This window comes from Cnephaeus nilssonii (genome assembly GCF_951640355.1).
Source record: "Cnephaeus nilssonii genome assembly, chromosome: 19".
NCBI lineage: Eukaryota > Metazoa > Chordata > Mammalia > Chiroptera > Vespertilionidae > Cnephaeus > Cnephaeus nilssonii.
Genome location: NC_137090.1, coordinates 50,845,687 through 50,871,606, shown reverse-complemented (window position 1 = coordinate 50,871,606; position 25,920 = coordinate 50,845,687). Strand labels below are relative to the sequence as shown.

Sequence of the window (25,920 nt, the reverse complement as noted above, 5' to 3'; positions counted from 1 at the left end):
TTTACCTTTTTAAAAGTAATTTACATAGATGTCACTAGTGGCTACTGTATTGCAAAGCAAAGCTCTAGACCAGGGGTGGGGAACATCCGGCCCATGAAATCATTTGGTCTGGCCCTGCCAAGGCATTAGGGATGAGCAGGCTAATTTTTAAGTTGATAATTTTGTATGGCTGGCAAATTATATTATAAATATCCAAATAGCCCTTGGCAAAAAAAGGATCTCCCCCATGCTCTAGACCCTTTCAATCGGAGTTTCTTCTCTAAACTCTCTTGACCCCTACCTTTGCCTCAGGAATCCCAGTCCAAGTAGAGCCAGACCCTCACTCTTAGTTCTTCTCGGTTTATTTATATTATTACAACTTTCACAACAACCTTAACATCCCAATTTTAATACTAAAACATCAAGAGATAAATAATTCTACTGTAAGGTACCCGGAGTTACAAGGAACCCAATTAAAACAAGGTATATTTAACTTGATCTCAAACAGCTAAACTTGTTAGCTGATGTGGCTCAGTGGTTGAACGTCAACCTATGAACCAGGAGGCCATGGTTAGATTCCTAGTCAGGGTACATGTTGTGGGCTGGATCCCTGGTGGGGAGTGTGCAAGAGGCAGCTGATCGATGATTCTCTCTCATCATTAATGTTTCTCTCTCCTCCTCTCTGAAATCAATAAAAATATATATTTAATAAAAAGTTGGAGAATTCAAAGCAATGTTGCTTTTGGGCACTGGTAATTACACTCAATATACACAGCCATGCCATGCTTCATCACTCTTGCTACTTTATTTCCAAGTTAGGAAATGTGGGCAATCCGATGGACTACATAAGTAAAGGTATTCAGATAAATACACACTCTAGTGCCCACAAGTGAGATGGCCATTCATTTTTAAAAATAAACTTCAAAATGTGCATAAATATAAACACAAGTTAAAAACGATTAGTAGGGATAAGTAAAACGTAACTACTATGACATGACTTTAGTCGTGCAAAAGAACTCCATGTTGTTACATGGCTTACTTCCTGCACCAAAAAACTAAAGTCAGAAGGTGCACAGTGTTCAGTGTAGAAAGCACAAAGCTACCCAAGAAGATGTCCCTTACAAAACAGCAAGGACGCCCAAGGAGTGCTCCTGTACATCCAGAGCCCCGAGCACAGTGTCCAGATGGGATAAGTTCTTTGCAAGGAGCTCCCCACTCTTGTTGATCAGCTCACAAAGCTGAGTCATCTGCCCTGAAAAACAGGAATAACACGATGTCATTCAGTTACAGTACTAACCACACCAAAGGGAGGAACACGAGACTTCCTATCCCGGAGGAAGAAATACCTAGATTATTCCTTATGTTGCCTTCATTTCAGATGAGGATGGAGAAGGGCCAGAGAAGTGAAATGAACTAGACCATCCACATCCCTCTGCCCCCTGAAAGTTTCTCCATTCCCTCCATTCCTTTTTCTGGTTCCCCAAGCCAGAAATGTACACACACTATCACTACCGCTCCCTGCTCCCTGCTCCCTCTCTGTATCCAAAATGTCACCAAAGATATTTCCTTTTACTTCCTAAGTCTCTCAGCTCCATTCCTTTCGCTCTCCCCCGACTTAATTCATATCCTTATTTCTTATCTAAACTACATCATAAACCTTCCCAATGCCCACTTTCCTGCAGCCCATATTTCACATTGGCGCCTGGTGATCTTTGTACAATGAAAAATTCAATCAAATTACTCCAATGGTTTTAAGAAGTCCAAATGCTTCAGCCCGTGACTGGTCCCTGTGCCTCCCAGCCTTATGTCCTGTACTTCCCTTCACACACCTCGTCTTTGGTCACGCCAAGCTCAAAAGTCAACCAACATCCCTATTCTCTCACCTTTGTGCCTCTACACCTGCTTTTCTCCATGCTGCGTGTTCCTCCCTTCACGCTTCTCCCCCATGTCCTCCTCTACCTGACTCATACCCTGCTCTACATCTGCCTGGTCTTCCTGGACCCTCACCTACCCTCCTTTCCCATGGCTAACTTGGTTGGATATTTGTCCTCTCCCCATCACCTGAGAACAGGTAATTCAGCATAAACTCAGGTGAAGAGAGTCCCTTCTCCAGCTTAATAATAGTTTGACAAAGCCAATCAATCAACAAGCAGCTTGATGACTCTCCTAAGACCCATTTTTCTTTCCCTTATATCACAATGTTATAACAACAAAAGTATAGATTCTAATTAGGCCCAAATTGGTACTGTGAACTAGACTTACCAATTGTAACAGGTTATTTCAGTAACAGACACACCTCACTAGCTGTCTTTCCATGATCTATTAGGTATCATTTTTCAAGACAATCATACAAGTTGAACTGAGACAGACCGACTCACTATCACTTCATTAAAGACCTCACTGGCATGTATGAATACGCAGCATCTGCCAGTTAAATGATCGCCCCCTTTTAAGCCCACTACTTGAAATAAGTTTGCAATGATTTGAAACACCCAGAAATAAGCATTTCAGTTCTTCCCCCCCCCCCTCCATATTAAATGATCAATGCTGAGTTGAGACTTAAAAGCTGGGCCATTATGAAATCATGAGAGTCAACTACTGCAGGGCCAAGGGGAGAGTCCACAGTAAGTTTAAGTGTCACAGCACATTGAAATGAGCCCAACTAGAGATGTGGCAGTGAAATTCCCTCTATCCCTTCACTTAAGCTCCATGTTAAGAAATTCTGAACGAGAGCAGAGCAAACAGACCCTCATCCACATGCACTATGCTGTGCACAGTGTGGAGGGCAGTCACTGCGTCCTCTCTCCGCCCGCAAGCTGCTCCTGAAGTGGCCTCGTGCACAGAGCATGCAGGCACAGCTTCCAGGTAAGCGATCCCTCTGGATGCTCAACAGCCAGGGGATTTCAGTGGCCTGTACACGAAGTGAATGAGGCAGGACCCAACCCGACCTTCTAAGCACCCTGCAGCCCAGAAAACTGAAACGAAGTGTTTGTGTCCTAATGAATGGCGGTTTCTCCATTCACAGAGACTGAAAAAGTCGATGCCTTGCCTGTGAGCCTAACTTCTATAAAAAATACGGGACACGAGACAGAACAGTTAAGCCTTACAACAGCAGCGAGGTAGAGGTAAGTGGAGATAAAGAGACTGGACACCAAAGGGGACTTGCCCAAGGTCACGCAGCTCCCAGAACTTTACAATCCACTGCCGTCCACAATTAGCAACTACTTATTGCGCCCGTATGGCGGGTGCTTTCACACGGCTTCTCCCTCTCAACCCTAGCCACTCCATGGAATGCGGGCTTGCTTTTACTTTACAGATGAAGAAACAGGATGGTGAAAGGGGCCTTCACAGCCAGCAACTAATCTCTTTAATTCAGAGCCCAGGGTTCCATCAGGGATGAGATGAATGAACCCGAAAGCACGAAAATTAAGGGCAAAGTGATAACGGTCACAATTCTACCCTAGAAACCGAGCCTCCGAGCGAGCGCTCCTCCGGCCTTCTGCAGGACTAACATGGGCGCGGGGGCTCGCCGGGCGCCGGCGGGGGGGGTGGGGGGGCCGCAGGCGGCCTCCTAGGACGGGCTCGCCGGGCGCCGCGGGACAGGCGGCCAGGGCACCAATCACCGCGGGCGAGGGAGGCTGAAGGGACCAACGGGCGCCCGCACAGGCGGCCAACGGAAGTCACCGCCCCAAAATGTCAAGCGCAGCGCCGGGGTGGAAGGGGCGTCCGGGGGGTGCGGGCGGGGGAGCGGGAGGGTCCCGGAGGCCCCGGGACGGGAGCCCAGCGCACGGACGGCGGAGGCCGAGGAGCCCGCGTGCACGAGGGGCGGCTCCCGCTCGGCAGCGCCCGATCCCGTCCGGGCCTACGCGCCGCGGCCGCGAGCCCAGCCCCGGGCCCCGGCTCGGGATGAGCGCCTGGGGCTGCAGGGCCGCCCGGGCCTCACCTTGAGCCGAGAGCTGTCGGACACTGTTCACGAACTGCTCCAGGGCCGAGGCCATGTTCCCCCGGGCTCCGAGGAGCGAGCCGGCCCCGCGGGAAAAAGCCTCGCTCTGGGGTGGGCGCCCGCGAGCCGCCGGAAAGCCAGGAGCGGCAACGTCACTTCCGCAGGTCAAGCACCGCGAGATCTCGTGCCTGGGAACCAGTTACTGTTTCCTTGGAAACAGTGCTGCTGCTCGCCCTAGCGGGAAGCTACTCGCTTTTCCTTTCTTCCTGTTGTTCACCTATGAAATCCCTCCCTCTGTTTAATGGGCAGGGTGGTCAGAGGAGGAAGCTAACCTCGTAATCCCTGTGAAGCAGAGTAATGACCCCTTTGGGAAAACTGCTGTTTGAAACTGCGGTTTTGATGTTCTCTGCTCTTTCTTGCTAGTCCCTTGTTCCATAAGTCAACTCTGTTATTTTTCGACGGTCTCTTACTCTGTAAAAATAACTTTGTTTTTTAACTTAAATAATAGAAAAGATAAACTTAACTGTCTGACCTTGCAAGCTAGCCATCTAACGTAAGGGGCTGATACGCTGATCCTGATAATAGTCCCATGCCAGGTGTCTATATAGATATGTACTCAAGGTTACAGGTGTCTGTATATATATAGGTACTCAAGGCTAGAAGCTGTCTGCAAAAATAACTTACACAAAGACCTAGAAGGATATAAAAAGAGAATACTCCTTCCTGTGGTTGTTCAGAATTTGACAGAGATATTCTGCTCTGAACCCATGCGTAATAAAAATGATTCCTAACTAATTGGCTCATTAAGGCGTCTTGTATCTAGCTGGCTGATGTATGATACAACACTGGCCCCGTCATTCACACTGGGCATAATGGCCACTTCTTCCCTGAGCCTTTGCCTGTGAGTAGAACGTAGACACACGCAGCCTTGTGCTCACATCTCTTTCCTACTGCTGAGTAGCTATGTGACTTTGTGCAGGTTATTTGACCATCCTGTCTTGTTTTCCTCACCTGTAAAATTCTTACAATGACCTCAACCACCTAAAACACTTTTAGAACTATGTGTTCATTCAATATATATGCTGATAAGCCGGCCAGTGTGGCTCAGTGGTTGAGCATCAACCTATGAACCAGGAGATCACCTTTGGATTCCAGGTCAGGGCACATGCCCAGGTTGTGGGCTTGATGCCCAGAAAGGGGCTTGCAAGGAGGCAGCTGATCGATGATTCTCTCTCATCATTGATGTTTCTCTCCCTCTTCCTTTCTCTCTAAAATCAATAAAAACATATTTTTTAAAAAAGATATATGTTGAATGAATTGATTTGTCTTTCCTCTACTTGACTCCTCAAGCATGTTGCTCTTCTCATATAGCCACTTCTCTGTTGCAGAACTTTGTCTTCATAATCCATACCATATCCATTGCTTTTAACCTGCATGGAGTTGCTTGAGATCAAACATCTGTCTTACTCACCTCTGGACATCTTAGGGCCCAACACATATCAACTTAAGGTTGATGGCATCAATTCAACACCAAAGGAATCCCCAACTTGGGGTGCAGCAAAGAAGGAAACGTTATTCCATGCAAACAGCTCAATTTCAGTGCGAGCAGCTCAATTGTGACACAGCACGGCTGTGAAAATAGTCCAAATAGTCCGGGGCCAGGCCCCTCTCCAGTTAGACAGCTCAGTTCTGCCCTGCACTGGACTGTCCCGTGCTGCTTTGCTCTGTGGCTGCTCTGGTGAGACATCTTTGGAGTTCCTCTTTCACCTTTCAGCTCCAGCCAAAGCACAGCCCTTCCCCACCTTCAGTGGAAAGGGAATCCACAAACACAGCTCTCACTCTCGGTGGAAAGGAAAAGTGCACTCTCAGAGCAAGAGGGGAGCTGGCTTATCCTATATAATAAAAGCCTAAATGCAAATTGACCAAATGGCAGAATGACCGGTCGCTATGATGGGCACTGACCACCAGGGGGCAGACGCTCAATGCAGGAGCTGCCCTCAGCCAGCAGGCCCCAGGCCAGCCAAGGCCGGTGCGAGCAGGGGGGGGCCCCTAATCACCCTGCTGGTCGCCCTGCAGAAGGAGGTGACCGGCAGCGGTGGTGGGGGGCAGGGCCGGCTGGTCGCCTTACATATCAGCCTTGATCGCCAGCCAGGCCTAGGGACCCTACCCGTGCACGAGAAAATCGTGCACCAGGCCTCTAGTATAGACAGAAGTCCACACTCCTGATTCCTGATTGGTTCATTGTCATGCAGATGAGGACTCTAAAACCTCACAGTTTGATTGGTCCAAAAGGCACTGTTCTGATTGGTCGATGAAGAAGCTGATGGGGTGGGGGGGGGGGGGAGAGAAGATATAGCTATGCAGCTCTGATTGGATGAGGAAATCTCAGTCCTGTTGGTTAAAATAGGATTCCAGGGACTCCTTTATAGAGGCTGGCTCAGCTGGCGGGAACACAGGCAGGCAGACAGCTTAGTGCAGGCCTCTCCCTGAAGTGCAGTTGGTGAGAAAGGCCCCTATGCTGCTTAGGCTCTGTTATTAAATGTTAGCCCAGTTAGCCACTGGGGCCCTTCTTAATAGCATCTTCTAAGGTCCACACACAAGAATTAATGCAGAGTAGGGTCTGAGTAAGTAAACACGCATTTTAAAATGTCATCCAACATATATTTACTGAGCATCTACAATGTGCTGTGCTAGGCACTAGAGATACACTGTGGAGTGAAAACAGTCATTGTCCTTTCCCCCTGCAGATAATGGACAAATAAAGACCCTAGAAAAAAGGGGCTAGTGCTCTGAAGGAGTGAAACAAGGTTCTGTAAGGTCATGCAGTGAAGGAAACTGACCTAGCCTGGGAACAAGAGGGAAGGCATTCTCAAGGAAATGACACAAATTGTCAACGTAAGAAAAATTCAAATCTGTGAAGAATTTTGGGGAGTTTGAGTCAAACAGTCAGCAATTGCCAGGAAGAAAAATCTCAACGGATTGAGATAATGCTCCAGAGAATGGCAGTTTTGCACCTTATTTTATGCATTACAATCAAAAGAGGAAACGAATGTGGGTTATATGAAATCCATTGGTGATAGATTAGGGAGGCTGGAGAAAGCAAAGTGGAGAAACCTCTGGGAATTGATAAAAAGCAAAATAATAGACATATACTTCTCTTTTTCAAAACATTTTTTAAAATATATTTTTAGCCGAAACCGGTTTGGCTCAGTGGATAGAGCGTCGGCCTGCGGACTGAAAGGTCCCGGGTTCGATTCCGGTCAAGGGCATGTACCTTGGTTGCGGGCACATCCCCAGTAGGGGGTGTGCAAGAGGCAGCTGGTCGATGTTTCTCTCTCATCGATGTTTCTAACTCTCTATCCCTCTCTATCCCTCTCTCTTCCTCACTGTAATAAATCAATAAAATATATTTTAAAATATATATATTTTTTTATTGATTCAGAGAGGAAGGGAGAGAGAGATAGGAACATCAATGATTAGAGAGAATTATCCATTGGCTGCCTCCTGCACGCCCCCTACTGGGGATCGAGCCCACAACCAAGCATATGCCCTTGACAGGAATCGAACCGGGGACCCTTAGGTCTGCAGGCCTACACTTTATCCTCTAAGCCCATGGTCGGCAAACTGCGGCTCGCGAGCCACATGCGGCTCTTTGGCCCCTTGAGTGTGGCTCTTCCACAAAATACCACGGCCTGGGTGAGTGAATTTTGAAGAAGTGGCGTTAGAAGAAGTTTAAGTTTAAAAAATTTGGCTCTCAAAAGAAATTTCAATCGTTGTACTGTTGATATTTGGCTCTGTTGACTAAGGAGTTTGCCGACCACTACTCTAAGCCAAACCAGCTAGGGCTCAAAAAATATTTTTATTGATTTCAGAGAGGAAGGGAGAGGGAGGGAGGGAGGGGGGAGAGAGAGAGAGAGAGAGAGAGAGAGAGAGAGAGAGAGAGAGAGAAACATCAATGATGAGAGAGAATCATTGATGGGCTGCTTCCTGCATGCCCCACGCTGGGCATCGAGCCCACAACCCAGGCATATGTCCTCACTAGGAATCGAAGCATGACCTCCTGGTTCATAGGTTGATGCTCAACCACTGAGCTACGCTGGCCGGGTTTCACATACTTCTTTCACTTAGGTGAGTATATCACAGTTAACAGTAAACAATGAACTCAGTAACAATGAGGGGGTTTGTAGTCTGCAGAATGGTGCCTGTGCTTTGAGGAAGTCCAGGAAAAGGAAAATTACTTTGACATTCCAAAGATATGTTATCATAGATGCAAAAAGACAATAAACAGGCTCAGTTAGGCTAAAGTTTGACCTTTGTCAGGGAAGATGCTGGTGTAGGACATGACTACCCACCTGTGCCGCGCCAGCACAGCCAAGGGTTCGGGGAGCCTGAGCGGGGGCGACGAAGGATGGAGAAATGATAGACAAAGAGAAAAAGCTGGGTCTAGGTGGATCTTCTGTGCCTTGATGAGGCCACAGACAGATCCAGACTGCAAAGCTGAGGCTTTATTTATTGTCAGGGACAAACAAGGCAATTGACAATGTTCTTGAAAGTTTCACTTGTTTTGGCAGCACTTGCTGCCCCTCCCACAGCCCACTAGCTACCCAGGAAAGATCTAGAGAGCAGTCACAAGATCAAGCTAGGACTGGTTTGTGATTTTGCCAGCAGGTCAGTCCAAGGCTTAACCCTATAACCTCACCCAACATCTCACCCTTTCTTTTAAATTTAAGCTACTAATAATGATAGTAAAACTTAAACATTAAGAACAAAGTTCTGAGCATTAAAACATTAACAAAGCAACTCCAATGCAAAACCCAATAAGAAAACAATGCCAATGCAAAATCTAGACATGGCTATTAATAAAACAATGCCAATGCAACACAACAATAATGCCAATGCAACACAACAATAAAGAAATCAAACTACAGTAACATTTTCCTGCTAAATGAAAGTTTCTTTTGCTGATTTACTCATGAGTCCTCAAACTTGGCTGCGAAAGAGTTTTCAGAAGACTGGCAGCTAACCAATGCTAGCATGGCCAGAAACATGGTTGAGGTAGTAGCTCTACTTCCTGCTTTTCTGCCATCTGCTGGGCCTCAGTTGTTAACTTCTTCAGCTGACCCCATGTTGGCACCTCAGTCTCTTGCGTAGCCTTCGTCATCTTCCTTTTCCGCTTTGCTGTCATCTGGGCAACTTTCACTCTTTTGAACGATGGAACAAGGAGCTTCTCTGGGTCCATTGTGGTGACGCACGTAACTCTCTGGCACCCAAATTGGCTGCGCTGCTCCTTCTGGAAAGATACAAACACAACCTCTTCCCCACATCATTACTGGATCTGGTCCAAACCATTGTCCAGTTTGTGCATCCTTCCATCAGGCTAACCCCATGGAGGCTATTGTACAGTAAGTCCGATGCCTTTTGGCTGCTGTACGACCCTCTGCATCGCAGTTCAAAAAATTTAAAGTATAAAGAACATGACTGAGTTTGTTTTGAGGTGACACATAACATCCATCTCCCCCTTTCTGTTCTAGTAATACCTTAATTGGAGAATGAGCCAAATATAGCCATTCAACAACTCCAGGAGCTTGCCAAATGACCCCAGTGGGTGTATGTGTCGTAGGGAAAATTAAAACCTGTAAGGGAAGGGAGTAATCAATTCTAGTAAGTTGTGCTGAACTTAAGGCATCCTCAACTTTATGTAAGGCTGTCCTGGCTTCCTCTGTCAAGCAGCGTGGGGATGATGGAGATGAATCTCCCCTTAGTATCCTACATAATAAAATGGTAATATGTAAATTACCATCACTCCGCTACGCCCACGATTGGGCCAGCAGGAGGCGCAGGGGGCGGGACTCAGGGTGGCCGGGGTAGCTGATTGGGCCAGCAGGGTGGCGCCGCGAGCTCAGCGTCTGTGTCATGGCTGCACCGGAGGCTTTCGGAAGGCCTGGTGCACCGGCGGACAGACAGCCAGCCGGCTCCCCCGCGATCAAAAGCCAAAGCGGGGGAGCTGTCTGTCTGTCTGCGCCGGCGCAAGGCCTTTCGAAAGCCTCCGCCGCGCCGGAGGCTTTCGGAAGGCCTGGGGCACCAGCGGACAGACAGCCAGCTGGTGCACCAGGTGCATGATTAAATCATGCACTGGGCCTCTAGTATGAAATAAAGGGCTTAATTCAGCAGTGGTTAATTTTAAAGCAGGTTGAACCCAGTTAATATCTCCTAATAATTTTTGGAAGTCATTTAATGTAAGTAAAGTGTCAGTCCGAATTTGAATTTTCTGAGGTTTTATTGTTTTTCCCTCAATAATGCTGCCAAGATAAGAAAAAGGAAATGTCCTTTGAACTTTTTCAGGTGCTATGCATAATCCAGCACAGTACAGAGAATCCTGCATTATAAGAGATATTTAGTTACTTCGTTTTTCCCTTCTTAGAGGAAAAAACCTTCATAACATTTAAAATATATTTATTTAGCTGAATCCCGGGTCCGGGTGAGGCTGTGCGCCCTGGATCCGGGTGAGGCTGGGTCCCGGGTCTGGGTGAAGCTGGATCCTGGGTCCAGGTGAGGCCGTGCCCCTGGGTCCAGGAGAGGCCACGCGCCCCTGAGTTCGGGTGAAGCTGCGCCCCTGGGTCCGGGCGAGACCAAACCAGAGGGAGTCGGACCTGCATTACCACCATTTGTCCACCATCCAGAGCTGAAAAGTCAGTGCCAACATGTACACATAAGGAACTGGTGGACATTGAAATTGGGTCTCAAAAGAACTGTTGGTCCAGAAAGAAACTTACTACAGACTGATTCATTTGCCTGTCAGCATAACTATTATTGCTCGTCTCACATTCGGTTCTTATAAATATACTAGAGGCCCAGTGCACGAAATTCGTGCACGGGGGTGTGTGTCCCTCAGCCCAGCCTGCACCCTCTCCAATCTGGGACATCCCTCTCACAATCCAGGACTGCTGGCTCCCAACTGCTTGCCTGCCTGCCTTCCTGATTGCCCCTAACCGCTTCTACCTGCCAGCCTGATCACCCCCAAACCACTCCCTTGCCAGCCTGATTGATGCCTAACTGCTCCCCTCTTAGCCTGTTTGCCCCTAACTGCCCTCCCCTGCAGGCCTGGTCCCCCCAACTGCTCTCCCCTGCAGGCCTGCGTCCCCCCCAACTGCCCTTCCCTGCAGGCCTAGTCACCCCCAACTTCCCTCCTCTGCTGGCCTGGTCACCCCTAACTGCCCTCCCCTGCAGGCTTGATCGCCCCCAACTGCCCTCCCTTGCAGGCCTGGTCCCTCCCAACTGCCCTCCCTTGCTGGCCTGATCACCCACAACTGCCCTCCCTTGCAGGCCTGGTCCCTCCTAACTGCCCTCCCCTGCTGGCCATCTTGTGTCCACATGGGGGCAGCCATCTTGTGTGCACATAGGGGCAGCCATCTTTTGTGTTGGAGTGATGGTCAGTTTGCATATTACTCTTTTATTAGATAGGATTAATAGTAACACATGATCTCACTCATCTAGGGGAAATGATGAACAACATAGACTGATGAACAAGAACAGACCCAGAGACAAGGAGGCATCGATCGGACTGTCGGGCCTCAGAGGGAGGGTAGGGGAGGGTGGGGGTAGGGGGGAGAGATCAACCAAAGGACTTGTGTGCATGCATACAAGCCTAACCAATGGTTAAGGACAACAGGGAGGTGGGGGCATCCGTGGGGAGGGGTGGGGGATGGGAATGGGGGGATGAGGACAAATATGTGACACCTTAATCAATAAATAAATTTGATAAGGCTTTCCATGCAATTTCAAGTATATTAGATCTGTTAAATTTAAAAAGATTTCCTTTAAGAAGAGAGAACAAATTTCTTGTATTACTCCGGGCACTTGGAGCTTTCCAAGAATCATCTCTGTTAAGACCTTGAAATTTTAACATGGAAAAAATATTAAAAAAAATATCTATATATGATTTAAATATTATAATACCTTTTATAATTATCTTAAGATATTAATTAGATTTTAAACTAGTTTTTGCATAGAAAAATTTTGGTTGGGATCACAGAATTAATCCTCTTTTTAAATTAGACCATTAATAAGCAACTTATTTGAATTCCTAATTATTAGAGAAAACACAACATTTTACTTTCTCAAAAATAATTTCTTATACTTTGGACATTTACCACAACTATATAATTTCTTCCAATTGCACTTTGAACTTTTAAAGCTGGCAAGTCAAATGTATTTAGCATTTCCTACATTAATAACACTTTACATTTTTAAGAACAAACCATGTTTTTTCCTTGCCCGGGGAAACTGAGTAGCAAGCCTGTAAGTATTCAAATGCAAAAATTGTCCTTAAATTTTTCTTTCTTTTTCGCTTTCTAAAGTAATAACTAATCACCCAATTTGGCCAAGATTTGCATTTCCCTGCCACATTCCTCCACTCCCCTTCTGGAGTGGCTCTAGGCAGTCCAGAATCAGGGAACAGAGACTGAAAGCACAGGCAGGCATTTCCTCTGGACCTTCAGCTATATAACGATTGCCAGGTTGTTTTCCTACCTTTTCCCGTGCCTCTATATTTACCTTTTCTTCCTCAGAAAACCATGGGCCGGTTTTACTTACAAAATCCAAAAACTCGAAAAGCTGTTCATACCTCACAGAACAGCCCCTTGTTTGGAGCATAACCTTAAGCATGGATACACATACATTCTTTCCCTGCGATCCTGAATTTCCCATATTTTACACCTAGCTAGTACTTACTTACTGCGTGCGCACGCCCTTCCTTACTTACTGCGTGCACACGCCTCCTTAGGGGCTCCTTTCACCTGACAATTGAAGTTCCCTCACACTCAGGTCCACATTGAGTGCCACTTGGGCTGAACTCAGCACCGCATTGGGCGCCACTTGTTCCACACTCAGCCCCACGTTGGGCGCCACTTGTGCCACACCAGCACAGCCAAGGGTTCAGGAAGCCTGAGTGGGGGCGAGGAAGGATGAAGAAATGATAGACAAAGAGAAAAAGCTGGTCTAGGTGGATCTTCTGTGCCTGGCTGAGGCCACAGACAGATCCAGACTGCAAAGCTGAGGCTTTATTTATTGTCAGGGACAAACAAGGCAATTGACAATGTTGTTGTAAGTTTCACTTGTTTTGGCAGCACTTGCTGCCCCTCCCACAGCCCACTAGCTACCCAGGAAAGATCTAGGGAGCATTCACAAGATCAAGCTGGGACTTGTTTGTGACTTTGCCAGCAGGTCAGTCCAAGGCTTAACCCTATAACCGCTCCCAACACCCACCATAAACTGCTTTTAGTTAAAAAGTTTTAACTAAACCTTTGTGGTTATTTTAGGTCTCCAAGTTTGCAAGCCTGCCACACAGGCCTCCCCTGAGCCAGTCAGGTTAGCATGTGGCCCCTTTTCCTCCACAAAACTAAGCTCTAAAGAAAGAATAGGCGTTAGTAAGATAAGGGAGGGAGAACTTATACTAAGTGAGAAGACAGTATGTGCTAAGAAAGACCAAGTGTTGGGAGACAGCATGTTATCTGAGATTCAGAAACTGAAGGGAGTGGTATGAGGTGGAGCTGCAAGGCAAACAGGCCCGCCCCTGGGATCTGTGGTGAAGACCCTGGGCCTGCCTAGGAGATGGGGAAGCCATTGGGAGTTTGATGAAGGAGGGTGGGGTGATCGGATTTGCATTTAGGGAAGGTTGTCTGTCTTCCCCTGAATAACTTCAGAGACTTCTAGCACTTTTCATATGTCTCTTGGCCATGTGTACGTCCACTTCGGAGATTTTTTTAATTGGACTGTTTGTCTTCCTTTTGTTAATTGCATGAGTTCCTTATATATTTTGGATATTAACCCTTTATCAAATGTCTCATTGCCAAATATGTTCTCCCACACAGTGGGCTCCCTTTTTGTTGTGTTGATGGTTTCTTTTGCTGTGCAGAAGCCTTTTATTTTGATGTAGTTCCATTTGTTTATTTTCTCCTTAGTGTCCTTTGCCCTAGGAGCTGTATCGGTAAACATATTGCTGGGAGAGATGTCTGAGATTTTGCTGCCTGTGGATTCCTCTAGTATTTTTATGGTTTCCCGACTTATATTTAAGTCCTGTATCCATTTTGCATTTATTTCTGAGTGTGGTGTAAGTTGGTGATCTAGTTTCACTTTTTTGCACGTGTCTGTCCACTTTTCCCAGCACCATTTACTGAAGAGACGGTCTTGACTCGGTTGTATGCTCGTGCCTCCTCTGTCACATTAACTGAGCGTGATGGTGGAACCCTGAAGGGCGACGGCCTCGGAGTGGGCAGGGGTTGTGGGCGGAAAGGCTCGGTGCAATTTCTTCCTTTTTCTGGGTCCATTTCTCATTCAGGACCCGTCCCAGTATCACAACAACAGCACCATGCTCTCCCTGCCCGCCTCCGGATGCTGAGGAGCATCTGGGTGACCTCACCCCACCTCCTGTGGGCTTGGCAGGGTGGGCGGGGGCTCACCGAGCTGGTGGCACCAGGATTGGGGCAGCCACACTCTGCTGATGCTTGTGGCCTCTAGTCAGCCTTGACCTTGAATCCAGAATCCCAAGGGTCCAGTCCGTGGGTGACGCAGTCTCGCCTGGGCGGGGTCTCCACCTGAGGCGGGTGTAGGGGACCCAGCCCGCACAGAAACGGGGAGACGGACGGGTGGGGAGAGCCCTGCAGAGCAGGGTGGGTCCCCGACACCACGGCCCGGTGACCAGCCCGAGGAGGGGGAGGAAGGAGGGCGCTCGCTGAGTCCCGCGGGCCGGGAGGGAAGGACGAGCGGGGAGACAGGGTTTGTGAACCGCACCCCTGCCTCTCGGGGGGGCCGGGAGCCGCGGGGGAGCGGGCAGAGGAAGAGGAGGCGATGGCGTGGGGAAGGCCCCCGGGAGAAGGGGCTCTGGTGCTGGGACCATGTGCCAGAGTGAGGGGGAGCGGTCCGGGGAGATGGCCCCGCCTGCCCCTCACCGAGGGCGGGAATCCCCGCAGGAACTGGCCGGGAGGAGGCCGCGCCACAAGGCAGGGCTGGAGCGGGGCTGGAGGGGGGCGGGGAGCGGGGCGGGGAGCGGGGCTGGAGGGGGGCGGGAGCGGGGCTGGAGGGGGGCGGGAGCGGGGCTGGAGGGGGGCTGGAGAGCGGGGCGGGGAGCGGGGTTGGAGGGGGGCGGGAGCGGGGCGGGGAGCGGGGCGGGAGCGGGGCTGGAGGGGGGCTGGAGAGCGGGGCGGGGAGCGGGGTTGGAGGGGGGCGGGAGCGGGGCGGGGAGCGGGGCGGGAGCGGGGCTGGAGGGGGGCGGGAGCGGGGCTGGAGGGGGGCTGGAGAGCGGGGCGGGGAGCGGGGTTGGAGGGGGGCGGGAGCGGGGCGGGGAGCGGGGCGGGAGCGGGGCTGGAGGGGGGCTGGAGAGCGGGGCGGGGAGCGGGGCTGGAGGGGGGCGGGAGCGGGGCTGGAGGGGGGCTGGAGAGCGGGGCGGGGAGCGGGGTTGGAGGGGGGCGGGAGCGGGGCGGGAGCGGGGGGGGGGGGAGCGGGGCTGGAGGGGGGCTGGAGAGCGGGGCGGGGAGCGGGGTTGGAGGGGGGCGGGAGCGGGGCGGGAGCGGGGGGGGAGCGGGGCTGGAGGGGGGCTGGAGAGCGGGGCGGGGAGCGGGGGGGGGGGAGCGGGGCTGGAGGGGGGCTGGAGAGCGGGGCGGGGAGCGGGGCTGGAGGGGGGCGGGAGCGGGGCTGGAGGGGGGCTGGAGAGCGGGGCGGGGAGCGGGGTTGGAGGGGGGCGGGAGCGGGGCGGGGAGCGGGGCGGGAGCGGGGCTGGAGGGGGGCTGGAGAGCGGGGCGGGGAGCGGGGCTGGAGGGGGGCGGGAGCGGGGCTGGAGGGGGGCTGGAGAGCGGGGCGGGGAGCGGGGTTGGAGGGGGGCGGGAGCGGGGCGGGAGCGGGGGGGGGGGGAGCGGGGCTGGAGGGGGGCTGGAGAGCGGGGCGGGGAGCGGGGTTGGAGGGGGGCGGGAGCGGGGCGGGAGCGGGGGGGGAGCGGGGCTGGAGGGGGGCTGGAGAGCGGGGCGGGGAGCGGGGGGGGGGGAGCGGGGCTGGAGGGGGGCTGGAGAGCGGGGCGGGGAGCGGGGTTGGAGGGGGGCGGGGAGCGGGGCGGGGAGCGGGGCGGGAGCGGGGCGGGAGGGGGGCTGGAGAGCGGGGCGGGAGCGGGGCTGGAGGGGGGCGGGAGCGGGGCGGGGAGCGGGGCGGGAGCGGGGCGGGGAGCGGGGCGGGAGCGGGGCTGGAGGGGGGCTGGAGAGCGGGGCGGGAGCGGGGCTGGAGGGGGGCTGGAGAGCGGGGCGGGGAGCGGGGTTGGAGGGGGGCGGGAGCGGGGCGGGGAGCGGGGCGGGAGCGGGGCTGGAGGGGGGCTGGAGAGCGGGGCGGGAGCGGGGCTGGAGGGGGGCTGGAGAGCGGGGCGGGGAGCGGGGTTGGAGGGGGGCGGGAGCGGGGCGGGAGCGGGGGGGGGAGCGGGGCTGGAGGGGGGCTGGAGAGCGGGGCGGGGAGCGGGGTTGGAGGGGGGCGGGAGCGGGGCGGGAGCGGGGGGGGGAGCGGGGCTGGAGGGGGGCTGGAGAGCGGGGCGGGGAGCGGGGTTGGAGGGGGGCGGGGAGCGGGGCGGGGAGCGGGGCGGGGAGCGGGGTTGGAGGGGGGCGGGGAGCGGGGCGGGGAGCGGGGCGGGAGGGGGGCGGGGAGCGGGGTTGGAGAGGGGCGGGAGCGGGGCGCTGATGTCTGTCCGGCCCCCCCCCCCCGCCCCCTCCCGGCACCAAAGCGAAGGGGCTGGCGTCCCTGCGGCCGTGGGGGGGACCCGGGCTGCCTGGAGCGCAGGAGGGACTGTACTTGGCTCTGCTGACTAATGGCTGGGCACCTCCGCTGGGGGCCGTGGGAGCAGGCAGGCGGGGCCATGCGGCCAGGGCACCGAGCGGCTCTGGGTCCGAGCAGCGGCGGCTCTGGGTCCGGGGCCCCTGACAGGGAGCGCACGCGTGCGAGGGGCTCTAGGTCGTCCAGGGAGCGAGGCCCGGGAAGCCGTCTGGGGAGAGGCTGAGTGAGAGACCGGTGATCAGCCACGAGAGAGGGGCGGCAGCCGGGAGCCCGCACGCCGGGTCCGAGGCCCCCCCCCCCCCCCCCCCCGCACAGCCGCCGCGGGGGGCGGGGGAGCTCGGCTCCCCGAGGCGCAGGGTCCGAGTCGCGGGCCGGGGTGGACTCGGAGCAGGAGCCGGAGGGGGCGGTCTGTGCCGCCGCCTGGCTCCAGAGCCCGTGTCCGCGGGCCGCTTCCAGGAGGGGCTGCGGGCGGCGGGCACAGGGATTTAGTGCGGGACCGGCAGCGGGCGGGCCGCACCTGCTCTGGGAAGCACGGCGGCCCGGGAGCCAGGGCGCCTGTCCAGGCTCGGCCCCCAGGGAGCAGCACCCCTCACTGGAAATGCACCCCGGAGGGGGTGAGGGGAGAGGGGAGGAGAGCGAGCTGCGGCCCGGGCGATGCTGGGGAAGAAGGGAGGACCGATTCTGGGTCCTCCTAGACCGCCTCCGCCCCTCCCCGCTGGCGTGGCGGGGGCCCGCGTGTGCGTGTCCGCAGGCTGAGGACCGGCCTCCAGCCTGCCTGGTCAGACCAACCTTGTCTCCAGCCACAAACCTGAAAGGCCCGCCACCCTCAAGGCCTTAAGGCCTGAGACAGAAGTCCCCCTGCCTCTGAGCTGGCAGGCGGTGCAGACCCAGGCTGCTCCCCGTTGCACTGAAGATAAGGGGGAGGCCCCTTCGCCCGCGAGGAGGACCCTCCACAGCCGCCCCCCTCCCTGAACTCCTTGCTTGGCACACGCACTTGCTTCTGTTTCTGGAAGGCTTTCTGTACCAGCCCCGACCTCTGACCTTCTGGGGAGCCAGGCTCTGTCCCCCAAGCCCTGCACCGTTGCTGTGTCAGCAGCGGCATTTGCAGATTTTTATCCAGAGCTGCCCAGTCCAGGGGCTGGGCCTCCAGAGGGCGAGGCCAGCCTGAGCCACAAAGCTGCGCTCCTCACAGACTAAGCTGGGCTGTTATGAAATGGCTCTGAAGGATATGCGTGGGAATAGAGACCAGATCACCTGTCCTGCAAATACCTCGGCCTTTTGGCAATTTGAATGGATTTGTATTCTATTTTTAATCCTTGATTAGATTCAGCAAAACTGGCTTGGATCCATAGGCTGGATCCCAACGGAGGCAAGAAATGATCATAGTGTTTACAAGCTAGAAGCCGGGAGAGCAGCGCACGTAGGGATGCAGCCTGTGATACAAGCAGGGTTTTCACCCCAATTCTTTTTCTTTTTTGAAAAGTAGGGCAGCTGCAGTTCACATTCATGGCCACTGGATGGCGCCAGACGACCAATTCTGGCTGACCGCCACCCCCTGGAGCTCCTGGACCAGACCTGCTTGTGTTAGGGTCCCAAGCTGGTGTTCCCAGCTACTAGCATCTCTTTGTGACCCCCTGTGCGTTCTGTGGGCAGGGCCTGGACTGCGTGCAGAGGGGACCGGAGCTAATGATGGCTGAGTTAATGGATGAATCACATCAGCCTTAACTCCCACCTAAACTAGCAAATATGTGGGAGAATGCGGGACTGAAGACCTCCTGGGTCCCTGTTCCCACGGAGGCCTCACTGCTGTGGGGTCCCAGCCACGCTTCCTGTCTCCCTCCTTCACCAGGCACTCCGTGCAGACCGCAGGTGCCCCCGCAGCCTCGCACACACTTTGCTGGCGGACAGTGTTTTCAGGGACCCTTTATAACCCTCCTTTGCGAGTGTGGGAGCCCGGCCTGGGTGCTGGTGGCGGTCCTGGCTGAGCAATGCTAAACAATGGCATCAATTTGGCATCAATGTCCCCTCACTGTTGCCAGGAGACTTGTCGCCACCCCTCCATGGCCCAGGCGTGCACACGGTCCTGTCATCTCTGGCCCCACGGGCATTTAGTCCCTGACTGCCCACCCTAAACGAGGCATGCCACCATCTGCTCCAACATCCCACACTCGGCCTCCCCTGTACTCCCACACACCTACCCAGCCCACAGCACCCCTTTCCTCTTCGCAGAGCCCCCCACTGGCCTCCCTCCCACCCCAGAGTCCTCACAGCTTCCCAGCCAGCTCCCGGTTGCCCCTCAGCGCCTGCTGCCTGAGCCACCACTGCACCCCAGGCTCAGGACAGGCACAGTGAATGGATGGAAGCAGGGGAAGGACCCCTGTTTACTGAGCATGTGCCGACACGTTATCCCGTCACTGACCTTCTTACATCACCATGAGGTGAGGTGAAAACCAGCTCATCGTAACTTTGTGAAGAACATTGAAGCTGAGCAGGGGAGCCCAGGCTGGGTCTGACTCTACATGCCTCTGTCACTCAGAGCTGCCTGAGGCTGCAGAGTGAGCAGCCCAGAGGCGCATGGGACGGGTCAGGTGGGCTGTCACCGCAGCCTCCCGCTGCCCACGCGGCCAGACCAGTGCGATGCCTTAAAGCTGGAAGGCCCATGCCCCGGGGATGGAGAGTTGTGGGAGGGAGCAGAGGCCCTGGAGCGGGGGAGGGAACTGAAGTGAGTGCCCTGGGTGCCTGGAAGGATACCTGTGTGGGGTACTTCAGCAGGAGCCACCAGGTGAGGTGAGTCTTTTTCCACAGCACATGCGCATATGCACATGCTGCATGTGCACACACACACACATACACACACGTGCACACACATGCGCATACACACGCATGCACACGCACCCCTGGCCCAAGAAAGAACACAGGTATCTGTTTTGGAGGGTGAAGATGGGGGAGTGTGGGTTCTAGGGTTGAGGAGACAGACAGTGTCCCAGTGGCTGTGACCCCAGAGACAGCGGAGAGCCCCAAGCACAGAGCCTTAGGCCTGGTCTACTCCTCTGAGGGGCAGGATGTGGGAAACAGATGTGACACTTGTAGCTAAACGCACCTCAGACACCAAGATGAGCCCCGTGAATGATGGGCACCAAACTCCTAACCAAGAGAACTGACAGCCAAGGAAAGGGTGTTAATGTAACCAGAAAAGAATTTAGAACAAATATGCTGTGATATTGATCCTCAGAAAGGCTGACTAGAGAATTTGGAAAATTAGAATCTGGTCATTGGGGGAAACCACTCACTGGGCTGCACAGCAGCAATGGCCAGGCCTGCAGAGCAAGTGCGTGATTGGGGAGCAGAGCTGACGGCTTATTGGATGCAGCACAAAAGGACGATGCAGGCTAAAGCAAACAGCAATTAGCATAAAAGTGCAAAAGAGACATTGGAAGGCCAATGGACTTTGATATTCAGCAGGGCTGCAAATCAGCACAAAACTGCCCTGCTGTGGGCACAATGGCTCGAGGCAATTTCCTGGTCTGATAATCTTTACATTGTTTACCAAACTTTACCTTTGATCTGCCTGTATGCATTGCTAAAGGGAAAATGTGTATTCAAGTAAATAAAAAGCAGACTAGGCCAGAACTCAGTGAGCCTCTTCACGAAAGAGGTCTCCACCTGGCCCCCCAATGCCTTCCAAATTCATATTTCTTGTACAGCATTTTCATTTGTGCGTCGGCCCCTCCTGAACTCTGCCACGAAGGTCACAGCAGACCAAAAGATGGAAAGTACAAAAAAAAAATATGCGGAGGACACTCTGTTTCTTAGTCTGAAGGAGACCAGCATGCAGGGCAGGGATTTCCCAGAATTGAGATGCAAAGGCCCCAGAATGCTGGTTAAGAGAGATGGCCTGTGCCAGCAGGGTGAATGAAAAGAGACCCACTACTTGACAGCACACGGGATGGAAGTCTAAAATCTCACCAGGCAAAACCCAGACGATTTGCAAAAGAATGCAGTACTAGAAGCGGGAAGAATCCATGCCCAACCAGTGTGAGAATCAAACACATCCTGAAGACACGGTTAAGATGTAATAAAATGTAATAAAATAAAAATAACTTGTTGAAAACAATGATTCTTGAAAATATTAACTGATGTGCTCAAGCAAGAAGAAAATGTAATCCACTGAATGGAACACGAGAAAGAGTGGTGAGCAAAGAGCTAACGCAACGTTATGTCTAAGTGCATCTGAAGATTAAATCTGGAACTAAAATCTCAGATGTTATCCACCCAGGAGCGAAGGGGCTGGTGAAACAGGAGAACAAGGTGTGCCAGAGCGCTTGCTGGAGGGGAGCAGCCGGAGCCGGCCCCTCCTGCCCTTGGCCTGCTGTCACCACGACCTGTGCACACCCGGCCCCCGGGGTGACTCAGTGTCTTCGAGGTCATAGCCTGCCTTTCTCAGCTGCATCGGCACAGGGGCTGGTTGGTGCCTAGGCGTGCCTGCGGGATGGGTAAATAAACAGACGTGCAAACCAATCAACCAGCCTCACAGAGTGACAAAAACCAGGGCTGCCTGTGTTTAGGGACCTATGTCGCTGGTTGGCCCTGGATGGGGCTTCCCAAGGATCAAGGGTGTATTTAAAGGGGCCACACAGGACCTGGCCAGGTGGCTCGGTGGGCGTGGCATCCCATATGCCATAAAGGTTGTGGTTTGATTCCGTCAGGGCACACACCTTGGGTTGTGGGTTCAGTCCTGATTGGGGTGCGTGTGGGAGGCAACTGACCCATGTTTCTCCTGTCGGTGCTTCTCTCTCTCTCCCTTCCATTCTCTCTAAAAATCAATCAATAAATATATATTTTTAAAAAGTAATAAAATAAAAAATAAAAATAGTCCTGGCCAGTGTGGCTCAGTAGTTGCGTGTTGTCCCATTCACCAACAGGTCACCAGCTCCATTCTGGGCCAGGGCACAAAACCAGGTTTCAGGCTCAATCCCCAGTTGGGAATTGAGGCAGGAGGCAGCCAATCAATGTTTCTCTCAAATGGATGTTTTTCTCGGTTTCTCGCCCTCTCTCTCTCAAATCAACTTAAAGAAAACAACAGTCGAGTGAATGAATGAGTGAGTGAGTAAGTGAATGAATGAATGGGCCAGAATGGAAGGAAGAGAAAGCCATGCCCATCACGGTCCTGGGGGTAAAGCACCCTCTGGAAAACTTGAAGGGCCTCCTGGGAGAGGCAAACCCAGGGGACTGGCTTGTCCTGACCCCCTGGGGGCTTTGATCCCTTCCTCTTGGAACCCGGAGACCCACCCATGCCCCTCCCCCTCTCGACTCCTCCATGCAGGACTCTCCTCCTGGTCCTCAGGCCTGGGGGCTGGTCCATGAGGCTCAGCCACTCTCCCCAGCTCCGCCCCCTTCTGCTCCTGGCATAGCCCAGCCTACATCTAGTAACTCTGTTTAAGCTCTGGGATGGCTGAAGAAAACATTTAAAAAGACACAAAATGTTAACAAAATTAGCAGCTGGGTGCCATGAAGAGGTGTTCGAGCTGACAGCCAGCACCAGCCACCAGGCAGATGCGGGAAGAAGCCTTGAGACCCTCAGCTCCAGCCACCACCGACTGTAACGCAGCAGAGACCCTGGACCAGAGTGGCCCAGCTGTGCCAGCCGGCGCTGAGCCAGAGAGACAGTAACAGCGACTCCTGGCATTTCGCTATGTTGGGTGGTGTGTTTGCAGCGGTAGATCACCAAACAGAGTCAAGGGCCCAGGCCTCTCTCTTTTCTTTTCCTTAGCAACCCCCCTCCCCACGCCCCAGCGGGCAGTCAGTGCCCCTGGGACAGCCCTCACCGGAGGAGTGAGCACTGGTGAATCCATGGCCTTTCCATTGTCAAGAGACACACAGTTCCCAGTGTCCCCAGCGGAACCGCCCTGGCTGCTCACTCATTAAGAATGCACCTCACTTCCCATTCCTTCCCTGGAGTCACCCTTCTTTCAAATAAGCTGCCTGCACCCAGGGCCGGCTCTCCTTTAGGCAGAACCTGAACTAAAGCATATAGCAAAGGGGTTCCCGTAAGTAATGGGAAGGGTGCACAATCCTATGTAATAAAAGAGTAATATGCAAATTGACCATCACTCCAACGTACAAGATGGCCGCCCCCATGTGGTCAAAGATGGCTGCCCCCATGTGGACACAAGATGGCCACCACAAGATGGCCGGCAGGGGAGGGCAGTTAGGGGTGACCAGGCTGGCAGAGGAGGGCAGTTGGGGGTCACCAGGCCTGCAGGGGAGGACAGTTGCGGGGGGACCCAGTCCTACAGGGGTGGGCAGTTGGGAGGAACCAGGCCTGCAGGGGAGGGCAGTTGGGAGGGACCAGGCCAGCAGGGGAGGGCAGTTAGGAGCGATCAGGCTGGCAAGGGAGGGCAGTTAGGGGTTACTGGGCCAGCAGGGAAGGGCAGTTGGGGGCGACCAGGCCTGTAGGGGAGGACAGTTAGGGGTGACCAGCCTGGCAGGGGAGCGCAGTTAGGGGCAATCAGGCCAGCAGGGGAGCAGTTGGGCATCGATCAGGCTAGCAGGGGAGTGGTTAGGGGGTGATCAGGCTGGCAGGCAGAAGCGGTTAGGGGCAATCAGGCAGGCAGGCAGGTGAGCGGTTGGGAGCCAGCAGTCCTGGATTGTGAGGGGGATGTCCGACTGCCCTTTTAGGGATCGGGCCTAAATGGGCAGTCGGACATCCCTCGAGGGGTCCCAGATTGGAGAGGGTGCAGGCTGGGCTGAGGGACACACCCCCTGCATGAATTTCGTGCACTGGGCCTCTAGTTTAGTATAAAGTGCTGAGGAAACTGGCTTTCTTTATGGGCATGTAGTCAATGAGTACTAATACTAGGATTAAAACAATGAATAAGACAGTCTCCACCCTTATATCACACAGTCTAATGGAGTTTTGTCCAAAACAGAAAATATCTCCTCTTCACCTTATTACCCATGTGTGCACGCGCAGGATAAACATACTCATGAAACCTCTACTATGGGTACTTGAGACGGTGGAGGTGTGTAGGTCTGGCTTCAAATTCTGGTGCCATGCATCTTTAGTAAGGAGATAAATCAGTAATCCAAAACCTCCCAACAAAGAAAAGCCCAGGACCAGATGGCTTCACTGGTACATTCCACAAACACTGAAAGAAAACAAGTTCTTCTCAGATTCTTCCAAACATTGTCGAGGAGGGAACACCTTCTCTTTCGAAGGGCCAGCATTCCTCGTAGACCAAGGTCAGGCGAGCCACTGTCCCTGTGAGCGCCGCCATGGAAACCCTCAGGCAAGTGGCCGCAGCGCAGCACGGGCCGCACACCCCGCCCAGTGCGCCTCACCTCTGGATGCAAGGATGGCTCAACCCATGAAAACCAATCAGTGTGATCACCCACTGACAGAAGAGAGGGGGTTACAGCTCACCTCCATCGATGCAGAAAAGCGTTGACGAAATGCAATGCCAACGAGCAGAGCTCTGACCCGTGAGACCCGTGGAAACCAGGGCTGCCTGGTGTGCACAGAGGCACAGAGACACAGGGCTGCCAAGGCGTGCGGGGGGTTTCCTCCTCTGACAGGTGCTGGCTCTTCTTCACTTCCTTCCTGGAAGGGGCATGTGAGGCCAGAGGTGGGGCACGAGTTTTGTGTGCAAGATGTCTGACTTTATTTTATTTTATTTTAAATATATTTTATTGATTTTTTTACAGAGAGGAAGGGAGAGGGATAGAGGGTTAGAAACATCGATCAGCTGCCTCCTGCACACCCCCTACTGGGAATGTGCCTGCAACCAAGGTACATGCCCTTGACTGGAATCAAACCTGGGACCCTTGAGTCGGCAGGCCGACACTATCCACTGAGCCACACCGGTCAGGGCAAGATGTCTGACTTTAGTGGATGATCAGTCTGGGAGGCTGAACCACGGCCCCTCTTCCCGAAAGACATCCACACCCTGCACCCTGGAGCCTAGGACTTCGTTACCTCACAAGACCAAGGGGAGTTTGCAAGTGTAATTAAGGTAAGAATCCAGAGCGGGGAGGTTATGCTGGGTTAGCTAGGTGGGCCCAGTGTCACCACAGGGTCCTTATCTTATAAGGGAGGCAGGAGGGCAGAGTGGGAGGAGACATGAGGATGGCAGTAGAGGGGGGATAGAGAAAGAGAGAGAGAGAGAGAGAGAGAGAGAGAGAGAGAGAGAGAGAGAGAGAGAGAGAGAGAGAGGGAGAGGAGAGAGAGGAGACGGGAGGATGGAGGCAGAGGTCTGGTGCCTTGGGGACAAGGATGCTGGGGGTGTTGAGGAGAAGGCAGAGAGGTGAGACAAGGGAGTCACAGAGACAGCAAGACACAGGAAGGCACAGACTGGGAGACAATGGAAACGGGGCGGGAAGAAACTCAGACTCACAAGACACACAGGGCGAGAGAACGCAACGGGGTGGCAGGGAGAGACAGACAGGGGATGCGCTGAAAGAGAGAGGGATAAACAGAGAGGCAGAGACACACAGAGACCAAGGGCGAGGCACAGGGACACCGACCAGAGAGATGGAGAAGGTCAGGGAGAGACCAGAGGGACACCCAGAGACAGAGGTACACGGAACCAGAGAGGCAGGAGAGGAAGAGACACCACAGAGGACATCCAGGGGAGGAGGGAGACACAGAGAAAGCCGCGGCGGGGCCCTCCCACCCCCACCCACACGCGAGGGGCAGGCCTGGCCCAGGGCCTGTGCGCCCTCCGCCTGGACGACGTGCTCTGTGCCCAGGAGTTGGGAGCGGGCTCCTCGTGCCTAAAACCCCGTCGCCGTGAGGGCCTGTGTCAGCAAGGCTGCCTCTGCCCACGCCTCTCCGCCCCCGCTTCGGGCTTCTTTTCCTCTTCATTAAAACATTTTAAAACTTTGAAATCATTTTAGATTTATAGAAGAATTGCAAAGATAGTGCAGAGAGTTTTACCTAACATTTATATCTTATAGAACCACGGGGCCAATTTGCAAAACTAAGCAATCAACATTGTTAAAATCTTATTAACTAAACTACAGACTTTATTCAGACGTCACCAGATTTTTTCCTGTAATGCAAAAGTAGGCAAAGGATCAGATAGTAAATATTTTCAGCTTTGCCACCAATATGGTCTTTGTTGCAATCACTCAACTCTGGGTTGGCTGTGTGCCAATAAAACTTTATTAACAAAAGCAGAGTGCCAGATCTGGTCCAC

The 25,920-nt window shown here is 53.4% G+C and overlaps 1 protein-coding gene across 1 annotated transcript in view; it reads right to left on the bottom strand.

Moving 5' to 3' along the window:
• COPS3 (COP9 signalosome subunit 3) overlaps positions 1-4,067 on the bottom strand; it is a 28,235-nt gene extending 24,168 nt beyond the window's left edge. The window contains exons 1-2 of the mRNA XM_079799078.1: positions 3,923-4,067; positions 1,102-1,231 (exon numbers count right to left, since the gene is read on the bottom strand). Coding sequence (XP_079655204.1) covers positions 1,102-1,231; positions 3,923-3,977 — 185 coding nt within the window. The 5' untranslated portion in view covers positions 3,978-4,067. The remainder of the gene's footprint in view (positions 1-1,101; positions 1,232-3,922) is intronic.
• Positions 4,068-25,920: the final 21,853 nt, after the last annotated feature.